The sequence below is a fragment of the Sycon ciliatum genome, chromosome 10 (assembly GCF_964019385.1).
Source record: "Sycon ciliatum chromosome 10, ocSycCili1.1, whole genome shotgun sequence".
Classification (NCBI taxonomy): domain Eukaryota; kingdom Metazoa; phylum Porifera; class Calcarea; order Leucosolenida; family Sycettidae; genus Sycon; species Sycon ciliatum.
The window spans coordinates 8,262,361-8,275,924 of record NC_088652.1 but is presented as its reverse complement, the minus strand read 5'-3'; the positions used below and the strand labels follow the sequence as shown (position 1 = coordinate 8,275,924).

At 45.1% G+C, this 13,564-nt stretch overlaps 1 protein-coding gene across 1 annotated transcript in view; it reads right to left on the bottom strand.

Moving 5' to 3' along the window:
- LOC135825781 (adhesion G-protein coupled receptor D1-like) overlaps positions 1-12,337 on the bottom strand; it is a 23,311-nt gene extending 10,974 nt beyond the window's left edge. The window contains exons 1-8 of the mRNA XM_065338403.1: positions 12,185-12,337; positions 10,132-10,386; positions 7,402-7,647; positions 5,914-6,210; positions 2,810-3,055; positions 1,909-2,193; positions 1,396-1,445; positions 360-551 (exon numbers count right to left, since the gene is read on the bottom strand). Of these exons, the coding sequence (XP_065194475.1) occupies positions 360-551; positions 1,396-1,445; positions 1,909-2,193; positions 2,810-3,055; positions 5,914-6,210; positions 7,402-7,647; positions 10,132-10,386; positions 12,185-12,251 (1,638 nt within the window). The 5' untranslated portion in view covers positions 12,252-12,337. The remainder of the gene's footprint in view (positions 1-359; positions 552-1,395; positions 1,446-1,908; positions 2,194-2,809; positions 3,056-5,913; positions 6,211-7,401; positions 7,648-10,131; positions 10,387-12,184) is intronic.
- Between the last annotated feature and the right edge of the window lie 1,227 nt (positions 12,338-13,564).

Below are 13,564 nucleotides of genomic sequence, written 5' to 3'. Positions count from 1 at the left end.
TAAAATTAAGATTAACATTACACGTGTAATGTATTTTTTTTTTTTTTTTGGGGAGTCATAAGGCCAATTGGCCTCTGCGCCCCATATTATCGATGGTGGCTTCACCGCATTACACGTGTAATGTTAATCTTAACTACTGATTTTTCTGATGCCCCGCCGAGTGTCGTTACACGCAAAGTTGACTGTACTTCAGGCGGTAACTGCTAGATCCACTGACTGGAGAGCTAGCAAATTTGACCCATTGTGCTGTGCAGATATAGACCAGCATTTGTACATAAATTTCCACAGTTGCTGTTATCCGCCGTCGAATAAGATACAGACACCCATCCTTTCTCCAAAGGAAGTGTTGTCCCACTCACCGTGTTTACAAACTCCGATCCTAATCCATTGCTGGCGGACTTAATCTGAGCCTGGATGGATTTATTCACCAGAGCCGCGAGGAGTGAGGCGCCGTTATCACTCAGCATGTCACCTGGCGATGTGGCAGAAAACTGCTGCAGCTTTGTAGCAAAACTTCGGACTTCATCTGGACTCACTGCACTGTCAATCGCCTACAAGGAAATGTTGAAGAAAAGGAACATTCTGGTAGTAGTATAAGAGTAGAGGCGTATATTGACAGCATTTGCTATGTATAGAATGAAGGCCGCAGACATCACCACGCTACTTGTTCGAAATGTTGGTGTATCAACAATAAAATCCAGAATAGGTTTTTTGAACATGAAACTCACAGCTACAGAAAGATGTTTGGCTTGTGTGGCATGTTCGACCCTAGCCTGGGAAAGGAGAACTGCTTGCAGCAAAGAACCTAGACCTACTGGAGTTGCACAGTTTGTATAGATTTTTGGATCAGATTGTAGCATGCCTGAAGTGGGATTGTAACATCGCATGTAAGTTGTTTGTCAATATGTTGTATCGCACCAAACATCGTCTACGTGTTTTTCAGGGGAGTGAGAGATAAAGAGATAGAGAGAGATAGGGAGAGAGGGAGAGAGAGAGAGACTGAAAGAGAGAGAGAGAGGCAGACAGTGATAGATAGATAGAGGGAGAGATAGAGATAGAGATAGAGATAGAGAGCGAGAGAGAGAGAGAGAGAGAGAGAGAGAGAGAGAGAGAAAGGAGAAAGAGAGAGAGAGAGAGAGAGAGGAGAAAGAGAGAGAGAGAGAGAGAGAGAGAGAGAGAGAGAGGGAGGGAGAGAGGGAGGGAGGGAGAGAGGGAGAGAGGGAGGGAGGGAGAGAGGGAGGGAGGGAGAAAGAGATACAGAGAGAGGAGAGATAATATACTTTGAAGTATATAATTATATAGAGAGAGACAGAGGGAGAGAGAAGAGGGAAAGAAGAGAAAGAGGAGAGTGGGAGAGATGGTGCTCTAATACTGGCTAATTGCTGGAATTCTTACCATTTTTAGGGAAGTGAGGTTCGAGTCTCGTTGCTTGCCCACTTCCTTCTCTACGAGCGAAGATACGACAAAGATCGAAGAAGTAAAGACAGTGATGATCGCCACTTCGGAACAGAAGCCAACTGGTCATCTGTTATCATGCTAATTGGTTGGTAAACAATTTTTCCAAGACTAACATTCAACCACATCCATGAGCAGGAATAGCGAATGTGGTACGGATACGGCTGGAGGCACTATCGCGGACATGGAAATCCGGTCGCACGTCTGGTGGCCCTAGGACGCTGGCCATGCAGCCGTGGGTAAGCAGTACACGCTACGCCGCTGGTCGCTTCGGCCTCAACATGACTGCGCACACTGTATGCAACGTTCTGTACGCGCTGAGGGCGCCAGCCTCGGTCAATCGACTGGATTTCCATGTCCGTGACAATAGAGGGCATGAATCCGGCGAATAGGGGTCTTGAAAAATAAATCTAGCAGAGCTGATTCTGAATAACCTGTTACGAGAACCCTTACCAGTACAGGTTGGCAGCGAGGCTGTCCAGTCACGTGACCATCTTCCACTCTCATTGCATGTAGATACTGCCACGTAAGTATCCTTTCCCTGCCCAGTCACGTGATAACCATCGTCACATGTCAATGTGATGTTGGAGAATGGAGTGGCAGAATCTAGTGGCGATGATACGCCTGGACTGTTTAGCGGAGCTGCTGCTCTCGTCACGTGTAGTCGACCGTGGCCTACACCATTCGGCATGAATGCTTTTAAAGGGCATCCTGGAATCGGCTGCGTGGGCAGAGGATCTGTGCGCCAATGAGAATGAAAGGGCAGCATCATCAACAGACAGTGTGGTACGGTGAATGCTTCAGGGCTTCCTGGGGAGACAATTGGTCTACACGTCATGCCATTGTTTCACCTGTGCCTGAAGTAATAGAGAAAATGAGCATGTTCGGAAATCTTTGAAGTTGAGCCGTTGGGCATCCCATTTTGTCAGTGATTTGATCAAAAGAACTGGTTTCCTGCCGCGCGTATCACCAAGGTAGCGACATCGAAGAGTAACGGTGGGGAAAGGCCTAATGGGAAATTCCTCTCGTTTCTGTGTTTTGTGTACTTGTCCAACAATTTTCCATCATCAATAGCAGATCGCATCACCCGTATCATGTTCGAATAACGATTGTTCGGAACGCTGTTTCTGTGTGTGCACCACCGACCAAAAACCAAGTACATGTACTAATAGATCGTAGACGGAATATTAATTTTTGACAACGACATGCTATGGTTAAGATGGTGTTGTTCCTTTCTTGCATCCTTTCTCTGCGCGCTGCTATGTACATGTACGTGTGGGATGCTTTTTGGAGGAGATCCATAGTATGTGTGTGCGTTTGTGTGTGCGGGGGGGGGGGGGGTACACATCCTTACCTCCAATGCAGCTCATATTCTGGGATGACCATGTGCCGTTCCCCCCGCACTCTACCGACAAGCCAGTTCTTGGGTTGTAGTCCTCAGGGAAAGGCTCACTCTTGCAGTGAAAACTGACGATTTCCAGATACCTACCCCCTGTGATATGCAGCGTTGAGCCTTTGAAGGAGTGATCGGTGTTGCTGCGTATAGTGATGTTACCCGATTGAACGTTGTATATGGGAGGTAGAGCGGGACATCTTATTGCTGCAGGAACAGAAGGCCAGAAAATGACATGTGGAATCATATGGATTCTTTATCACTCATCCTGACCAGTGTCACAGGGAATGCAACCATCTGGGGGATGATGCATTGCGTAATTATGACGCACGTTTTAGTGAGGTAATGATGATGCACGGGCAACCAGCATAATAGCTCTATACTTGATGATGTAAAATCATGTCACATCGGTTCTTGGTTGCACTTTTGGAGCTGGGATTTGACGAGCAGGGGCATAATGGGTTGATGTGAGACCACCAGTGGGACGAGGAAGACATTATGCTATATCACTTCATGTCTTGTATGTTGTTCCACAAAAACTAAAGAAACAAAATATATTACCAATTAGTGAATAGGATAGCAATGAAACATATCAATGGACCGTATGCGGGTTAAAACAAAATGGCGTCACGATTTATTGAAAGTGGTATAGTTGGTGGTACAAGTGTTCAAACCCATTTGAACTTCATACTGTTCGTCTTCTTTTTGACATGCTCTCTTTCCATCGTCCTTAGCTTTTGTTTGTTGAGAGCTGTTTTGGCTTTCTCCTATACCTCTGGGGGATGCCAAGTGATGGTTTTGAGAGGCTGGTGATGGCTGTGAGCGAGAGTTTGCCGATCGGCGTCGTCCTCGCTATAGTGATGAAAATACTAGTTACTGCGCACCTGGCAGATATCAAAACACGTCGGAGCGTCCAGGAGCAAAGGTCTAAACAGTGAACATAATAATTATCTCCAGTGACATACTGTAGCGGCTAGCCTCCAATAGGTAGCTGGCACTAGTCGCTACTGCTTGTTTGACAGGTGCCGCCAGAACCCCTGTTGTGTCATGCTATAGACAGGGGCGTGCTCGGCCCCCCAACTAGGGGGGTGCACAGGAGCCGAGGGGAGCCCCCCCCCGGCCATTTTCTGCAATTTGTTTGCAACCTTTCTTGAATTTGGGGGGTGCACGTGCCCCCGTGCCCATCGCCGAGCACGCGCCTGATAGATGCACATGCCCTATTCTGAGGCATACTGAGGTACTTTGATTTTGTTGACTGCTTGTAGACAGCATCCAATAGTAGTACTCGTAGACCTTGGCTCTTTGTAGGTCAACCACCATCGCATGGATCGATCGGTGACTATGCACTTGGAGGTTGGAATAGCCCGCGCTGAGTAGATCTTGCCATGGCCCGGGGAGTGAACTCGCTTACTCGACTATCCCGGTTTTAGTTAACCAGCATGAGTGGTGCAATTTGTCCATACCATGTTGCGAGCTCACAGTTGTTTGGGCAGGTTTTGAGCTGCACCACGAAACAAAGCGAAATAACGGCGTGACTGTAGAGCAAGGAAGCGGCGAGACGGCACTTCCAGGACGAGACAGGCAGTAGAGATGTGTTCACAGCACGAGCAACCTCTCAAACCCTGCCGGTACTCCACAGTTACAAGAAAATGTCGGACTGGACGACGCGCCAATGCAAACCTGCTACATCCAACCAGGCAGATAGCTGCCAAACCAGCCCAATGTCGACCCACTGCATACTGGCATGTCAATGTCAAACAGATCCTGCAGGAGAAGACTGGGATGATATTGGCGTCCAGTGTACGGACACCAGTCACATTTCCTGCGTCTTTTGCAGCATACAGGATAGACTCATCACTGTAAAGTCCACTACTTCGTTATTTTTATTTGTAGAATACATGACAGGCGTATTCAGTGTGCCCCACAGGACTGCGAGATGCTGCAGAAGACCAGGTTCGACCTTTCTGAACCGCCATTCACCGACGGTGGGCTACACGATGCTGGAGGAACTAGATTCCAGTGAAAACCCAAGATTCCTTTGCTCCTGGACGCTCCGACGTGTTGTGATATCTGCCAGGTGCGCAGTAACTAGTATTTTCATCGCTATAGCGAGGACGACGCCGATCGGCAAACTCTCGCTCACAGCCATCACCAGCCTCTCAAAACAATCACTTGGCATCCCCCAGAGGTATAGGAGAAAGCCAAAACAGCTCTCAACAAACAAAAGCTAGGACGATGGAAAGAGAGCATGTCAAAAAGAAGACGAACAGTATGAAGTTCAAATGGATTTGAACACTCGTACAGCCAACTATACCACTTTCAATAAATCGTGACGCCATTTTGTTTTAACATGAATATCGCGGATTGTGCACTCATAACCATGTATAAACAATTAAAATGAAACAATTCCAGAACGTTTTCGTGTTTTCGTGTGACATTCATCTACTGCTACCATTCTCAGATACACTGCAAAGGTTAACACTACACGCGTTATGCATAACCGCTAGCTGTGCTGCTTTCTCACGCTTCTTTTCATATTACTCTAGCTATATAACTGGTTGTTTTAGTGATTCTTACTATGTGACGATGTTCCACTGATGATGGTCACACGAAAAGTTCTGGAATTGTTTCATTTTAATTGTTTATACATGGTTATGAGTGCACAATTGATATTTTTCATTGCTATTTTACGACTGTTGTCTCCTCGTCGGTTATTTTTAAATGAATAGGAATCCACCAATTAAACCTGAGGATAAAGCGTCAGAAATGTAGGATACCTAGGCATCACCTTACCAGGAGTACAAATAATTTCCCAAACCTGACATTTACTTTAGATCGAAACCTCCTAGAAATGTACCTAACAGCATTCATACACAGCCATTGTCAGTTTGATTTGAGGTGCAAAGTATCCAACAGTGCTAATACTCCAGGTGAGCGCTTGGCCTATGGCTTAACTGCATAGTCCTGAAATTTCTGACCAATTTGAAGGGAAGGTACGTAGAGGCTGAGCAACGGGCTGAAAAACAATATTTAATGCGAGGCATCTAAACTAGAGAGAACCTTACCAGTACAGTTTGGCAGAGAGGCTGTCCAGTCAGGTGACCAACTTCCACTCTCATTGCATGTAGATACTGCTACGTACGTATCCTTTCCCTGCCCAGTCACGTGATACCCAACATCGCATGTAAACGTGATGTTGGAGAATGGCTTGGCAGAACCTGGCCGTGATGATACGTCTGGGCTGCTCAGCGGAGCTGCTTGGTCCGTCAAGTGTAATCGACTCCGACGGTGTGACGACGGAGTGAAAGCCAGCATGAATGCTTGAACAGGACAGCTAGGAGGTGACGGAGTAGTAGGTGGTTCTTACGTGCAAACATCCGAATGAAAGCCAAACACAGTGTTATTGCATGACCCGACACAAGCTCCAATGGCACACACAATAACTAGTAGTGTATGCGCCTAGGGACACTGATCGCGGGACCCTTGTGATCAACTAACAATATTTTAATATAGTGTAGCGTTGCCATGGAAAAGGAGTACTGTATTACCATTCTTTGAACAGGTTTCAGTGGAGGTAAAAAATAAATTAACGCAGTGAAAGGAGTGAGTAGACCATTGCTCCGCTGTATCTGTTCAAGTCGCACATTGCACCTCTTCGCAGTGTCATTGTGTGAATTTAGACTAGTGTGCTGTGTGTGTGTGTTTCGCTTGGTCACTTTCTGTTCCTTGCACTATTTTGCGGCCTCCCACCTTGCTACTGCCTTTATCACACCTGTAGTAACTTTCTTTTCTGCAACCATGAGCTACTTCTGTTATTCTCTACCATCTACCAGAAGTAGGCACTGATCAATTCTGGATTTAAATGGTTCTGTCAAAACGAATCGGTGTCCGTTGGCTGTGGATTGGTTGTGTGTTTATCATTAACTGATATATATTGTCTCCGACTAGAATGTAAATAATTATAGATGGAAGTTGGTGTGCGTTGTCAACTCATTTCTCCTGAACTGTAGTGAAGGTGTAGTGAATGTTCAGAGAGGTGCATTCACACGTTTGGTCTTCAGTACCAATGGCCTCTGGGAATGTCTGCGAGCCTGAAAGAATTTACATGTAGCTGCATGATTGTCATGCATCATTCTGTCGGGCTTGCAATATTCATTGGTCATGAATCATTAAAGATGCAATACCTCTTTAGTTCTGGTCAGGTGGATTGTCACCTGTTTCCGCGGTTGCCAGGCCTCATATTCGCGTAGGCGATCCAGGGCTTTATCATTCCTGGATGAGTGCCGTCTACATTCTTTGTAGACACGCCTCCCGGTTAATATCGACCTACTTTAAAAGTAGGGATTATCTGGAATTTTAGCCGGTTTTTCAGTTGTGTTCTGGAAAAATAATGACCTGCTTTGATAGTAGTGACTACGATTCACCAACAATAGCCTATGAGCATTCGTCGACTTTGGATTATTCTATTCCTCTTTTCGAATAACGTTATCATTGATTTTCAATAAAGTTTTTTGAGTCAAATTTCTCCTGAACTATTCTGCAAAGTATCTCACCGCCGTTGCAGCTGGGACTGTGCGAACTCCACGTGCCATTCTCCAGGCAGTCGACTCTCAAGCCATCTCTAGGTACATAGCCTGCAGGGAACGGTTTGTCCTGGCAACGAAACTCGACAATGTCTCCATATCCGGCGGCTGTGATGTGCAGCGTTGAACCGTTGAAATGATACTCGGTGCGAGCGCCTACGCTGATTGCACCCGATATCACATTGCTTATTGGTGGTAGCGACGGACACGTGTTGGCTGGTAGAACAGAAAGACAGACATGAACAGATGGACCAATATGGCGTTAAGTTCCGCCGTTATCCTCCATGCTTGCCGTGAAGCGCAACTGACATTGCTGATAGGTACGATAGTTCTCCTTGATCTCAATCGATGCTCTGAATACATTCAGAATTGTTAGTGCAAGCTATGTTGATAAATCCCTGCAAAAAGAGCTCAATGCCGCGAGGGCATTGCCAAAAACGCGTTAGCAATAGAACTAGGCTGAAGTAAGTTGTAACTCGGAGTTTCATGGCTATCCGCCAATCCTAGAAGTATTTTAGTATAGTTCTATTGCTAACTTGTATCTTCGTTAGTAGGGCCTACTGCAGTGTCCGAGTGTTAGCTGCTGTCGTGCGATTCCTATAGATCAGGGAGTACACTTTACCTTTACTATTTTAAATTTTATTTTAATTTGTTTACCTAGCTACAACGGCTTTTTTGAATGGCACTTTATCAAGCTACATGTACTTTGTGAATTGGAATTGCAAGCTGCGAGGTAGGAGATCGAGGTTATAATATAATTATTAGCATCGAACCTCAGGCTGCGTTTATACGACAACGATTGACAACAATATGTAGCAGGTACTGTAAATTCTGTAATACATGTAGTTTTCCTCACTGTTTATTTCTATTGCATGATTTGCATCAGGAGATCCCCTCGACAGGCCATAGCCTCTGGGAGATCCTTTAAATAAAAGATTATCACTAAAACAACGATGTGAGTTTACACGGCAACGTTGTACGACGGAAGAGGAACGATATCTCTGTGTTTACTACTATCGTTTACACGACCACGCTCGAAAATGATACCTAAACGGAACGAACTGGAACCGCAATCCAAAGTGTTTTGAAAGTTTTCAAAACGTTTTCGGTCTGGCGTAAACTGTGAAAACAGTGAAAACGATTTGAAACGGAGCGCGCCCATGGAAACTATTCCGCGCTGGACTATATTTCGCGGAAAATATCCAACCCTTGCGCCGGCCATCTCCAACTAACGTGTTACTTCCCGCCCTTGCGCCAAGCCAGCATGTGCTTAAACTCCAGCCTGATCGCCCTTTTTCCGTTTTCGTGTAAACGTTTCAAAACGATTTGCCGTTCTCGTGTAACCGTTTGAAAACGACTCCAGGCCAGCGCGTTTTCGTGCCCGTTTCCTTTCGTTTCTTTTCGTTTCCGTGTGAACGCAGCCTACGTCTCAACACATGCAGCGAATGTTGCACAATAAGCGGATACACTCATAAAAAGAAGGAACAAAAAGTCGTTTTCGCTGTGCAATATGTGTATATAGGTGGAACATACATGTACATATATGGTGTAGCATTTCTGAATTGATTGGTTTTTTTTACTTTTATAGAGTGGCTGATTTCGTGGAGGTCAGGAGATGGTCGATTTAGTGAGGTAATCGAACACCCCATCATCCAACCCTACGCCCGCCCAGCCTATTCTGCAATCTACCCTGCACGCCACCCCAGCCCGAACCTCCCCGCCCTACCTCCACCCATCCCTCACCGAAAACAACGAATACCGTACTCGCGCGATTAGTGCCCAACAATTTTTTCAATGTCCATCACAGATGGGGCATTATTTCTTTTTAAGTCGCCACCCTTACCATAACAGAAGGCAAAGAAAAACGGAGCCTACAATTTACTGTGAACTATCACGACTCAACAGAAAGTGCAACAAGAACTATCTTGATCGTGAAACCACCAGTTCAATGATATAGGCAAGAACATTACCAAAAGAACTCACTTGCACATGCGCTTGGTTACAAGCCCGGGGGCTATTCAAGAGAGGGCATTTTTTCACAGGATCTCAGAGACTGAGGCACTATTCGAGATAGGGCTCTAATCGCGCGAGTACAGTACTCTTTCCTGCCCCACATTAACTGTATGCTTATGTACAATAGTAATGCAATAATTATTGATAATACATACATGTATGAGGCATGCTTTGCCAGCTAGTTGTAGTGAACAACATTTCTTCTGGACATGGGATTAACATCTTTCCTTTTTCTCGGCTGTCTCTCTTTCTGGTGAACCCCAGTTATGGTGTTTTCTGTCGGACCCATGCATTGTGCTGTTGAGGTGTCGAACTAAAAATAGGTAAGTCATAATATTTCTCAATCTGCCGACAGCATGCTGTTTCGTTCTTTGTGAACTCCTCAGCGCAGCACAGAGAAAATGAGGCCGAACCTGATAGCAATGAAAATAACATTTTCAAAGCCAGATTTAAATCAGGCCCGAACGTACCTTGCCAGAGTGCTCAAACTGACAAGTCAGTGAGCTCTGCGTAATGCAAACAGCAAAGGCACTACCCCACATGAGAGTGCTCAACTACTGCAAGAGCAGGAGCGAAACTACTCAATCTGCTCATAATATTATGAGATGCAATCGTGTTTCATGGAGCAGTCCTGTACTAATGTACCAGTACTGCCTTTAGTTCACACCCATACATCTCCTTACTTACCTGAACATGTTGGCAAAGAACCAGCAGAGTCTCCTAACCAAGTACCATCTTCCATGCACCGCATCACAGCCATTCTGGCGGCTCCTCCTCTTCCAGTCACGTGATACCCGTGTTCACATGATACAGTTAATGTGAACGGGTACCAGGCGCGTGCCTGGCCATCTTGTGGAGAGGGGTTATATTCCTTCCTCAGGATTTTGCGTCCATTCGTAACCCGTCCAAGGTACGGAGTAAGCGTACAGTATATTCTCTGTCCTGCACAATCAAAAATTAAACAGATCACAAATCCAAGCATTACTCAGAGTTCAGCAGTGTCATTACCTTGAATTGAATCTTTGAATCTTTTAAAAGCACTCTAGTACTATACTACTGATACACCATATTTTTAAAAACCCTCGTTTGCCACACATTATCATGAGTATGACGTAGTATGCAGCTTCCATTTCTTCAATCAAGGTTTTCCACCCGCTTACCAAGGGTACCCTGCAAAATTAATAGACTTGTCTGTTGGGATTGCCCTTCTTGCTTACATGATCATAACTACATCAACAGCACAATAAATCAGTAAGTGTGATGAACTTCCTATACCTACACTGACACAAAGGCACACAATGAAACCCGTGGGCAAATGCCATTGTGACTCAGAGTTTCATGACTCAACCCATCATCAGACAGTTTTTACGCCGCTCTGCCTGAATCAGGTGTTGAGCACTTTCGCAGAACCTAAGAATACTGCCTCTGTGTATACCTATATTGAGTATTTAACAATTGGTACACGGTCATGATTATGCTGTTTCGTGGAAAATAAATGAATGAAGTAGTTCTTTCCTACCAAATAGTAGAAACAAACACATTTTGAGAATTGTGGCCGCCAACATCTTTTCCACAACTCAGAGTTGTATTGAGAACAGAATGATACGCATTCAACAGGTCCTGTACGTAGTAAAGAAAAGTACAAGTACTGTTCCACTACAGATACTAATAGTCTTCTAATGTGGGATTTTTGCTAGTGTCGGCAGCTTTACATTAATTTTGTTTTCCTCGTTGTGTCGTGTGTCGGCTTGCAGTGCGAGATACACTATTAGGCCTGGGTGAATCTTCCAGTAGCAAGTAGCTTCAGGCTTCTGGACTGGAGAAAGGACATCAGGGCATCAGAAAAGTGTCCTTATTCGCGAACTGTGCTTATACTCGAAGTCTCAATATATGTATACAGATACATGTAGATGGGATTTTGCTCTGGGCAAGGGAATTCTGTCGTTATTCACGAGTTTTCGTTATATCCGCAGTCGTTATTCGCGACTTTTCGTTATATCCGCAGTCCTTATTCGCGAGTTTTCGTTATATCCGCAGTCGCTATTCGCGAGTTTTCGTTATATCCGCAGTCGTTATTCGCGAGTTTTCGTTATATCCGCAGTCGTTATTCGCGAGTTTTCGTTATATCCGCAGTCGTTATTCGCGAGTTTTCGTTATATCCGCAGTCGTTATTCGCGAGTTTTCGTTATATCCGCAGTCGTTAGTCGCGAGTTTTCATTATATCCGCAGTCGTTATTCGCGAAGTTGACTGTAGTAAATGTTTTCATATTGACGTAATCCTTAGCTGTGCTGCGGGATGATGGCCGATTACATGTTGCAGAGCAATTCCATTATACCTTACAGAATGCGGGTACACTCAGGCTGCACACCTGACTCCTCAATGACAGCCTAAAGCCATGCTACAGTACATCCGAAGAATCTTTTCATTTCGTTCTGTTCAGCATTCGCTGACAGCCACAAGCGAATACTATAGCAGTAGTCGTGTCTTTAATTCGCACAGCTGACCTGGACACGAAAGTGCATCATTATTATTCTTGCCAAGTGTCAACGACCGATTATGGAGCGAATCCCGACAGTGCCCAGGGGCAGGTTTACACTAGTTCATCCACGGCAAGTTCCCAGTGCCCCACCCCTAGTATATGTCAATACAACAGTGATCATACTGGTCGAGGATTAAGAAAAAATAACAAATGCAACCTGCCAATCTAGCCAGGCAGCAAGATGAAATCAAGAGGCCTACCTGACGCAAGTTGCACAGCAATGTACGCCATAACAAGAACGAAAATGACACGGCAGTAGATAGCCATACTGGGTGGCCTCTTCCTTGACCTGGTTAGTAGACAATCTGACAGTGGACACAACGTGGAATTTGCCTTCTCAAAATGGTTCGCTATAACACCAGCGCGTCCCTGACCTCACAAGGAATTGTGGATGAACGCGTTACGGATTTTCTGCTTTTTGACGGTTGATATTTTAGTAAGAGAGCGAGTCCTAGACCACACTCCACTACACTGTAGTCACGCGACAATGTCATTGCCACTCGTTTGGAAGAACCGGATGTGTGTTTGCTTGACGTCGACAAGTGTTTCCCCCTGTTTTTCGTGTAAACTGGTCGGTCTTGTTTTAGGCCAGTGCAGCACGTTGTATTGCCAGCATACATGTATGCCTAATGTTAGGATGTTTGGAGAATCACACTAGGAGTACGTAAAAGGCATGGGTAATCCAAGCCCAAGGAAACGGATGCCTATCGGGAAATCTACAAACTTTCCAAATGATGAGAGGTCTGCTGCTGTCTGTTTTTTTTATTTTCCGAGGGAAATACCCCCACACACAGAAGCACATCCTCACATGTCATGCCCATCTTAGAAATGTTGGAGCTGGCACCTTCTCCACCGACTCGACTCCACAGTTGATGGTCTCACAACTATCATCCGGAGAACACGGGAAATCCATCGAACCTTCCACTCGGAAATCCTGCAAGAAAGTACCTCTCCCTGATCAACACACAGTGACTCCGAGATGATTCGTCGCTCATCAGTTGCCGGTAAGTTTGTTATTTTATTTTATAATATATTTTTTATTTACATGAATATGTACTTGTACATGTACATGACTGCTTTCTTTTTTTACTGATGATGGCAATTTTGCCAGATGAAAAACCAACAAAACAAACTGATACCGGTTAGCTTAAATATACCCAAGAAGATTGTGCCTGAAGAGCACCACTTTTAAACTGCTGTCCAGGCCCGAAAACGAACATAGTCAATTCGACGAGAAGCGGTGTGGTCAACCAATACTTTATCTCGGACTTAGTGAGAAATACAGGTCGGAATGTCCATGTCACTAACAAGCAAGAAACTTGAACCGCGTACTTGTAAGTAAATATTGCCGCCATAAGTCAAAAAGACCACTTCCAGAAAATGGCTTCGGATCTGGTGGTGGAGTAACCAGCGGAGACATTTGCTTGCGTGCCCACGGGAGGGGACTCTTCAGGGACGGTCGTTGTGGTGCACGCTGCTTTCAGGACTCGTATTCTTCATTATCTTCAGTTTCCTCTTATATTCATCCCTGTTGGCTGCTTGCAAGAAACATTGTCCGTTATCAGTATATCTAGCAGTAG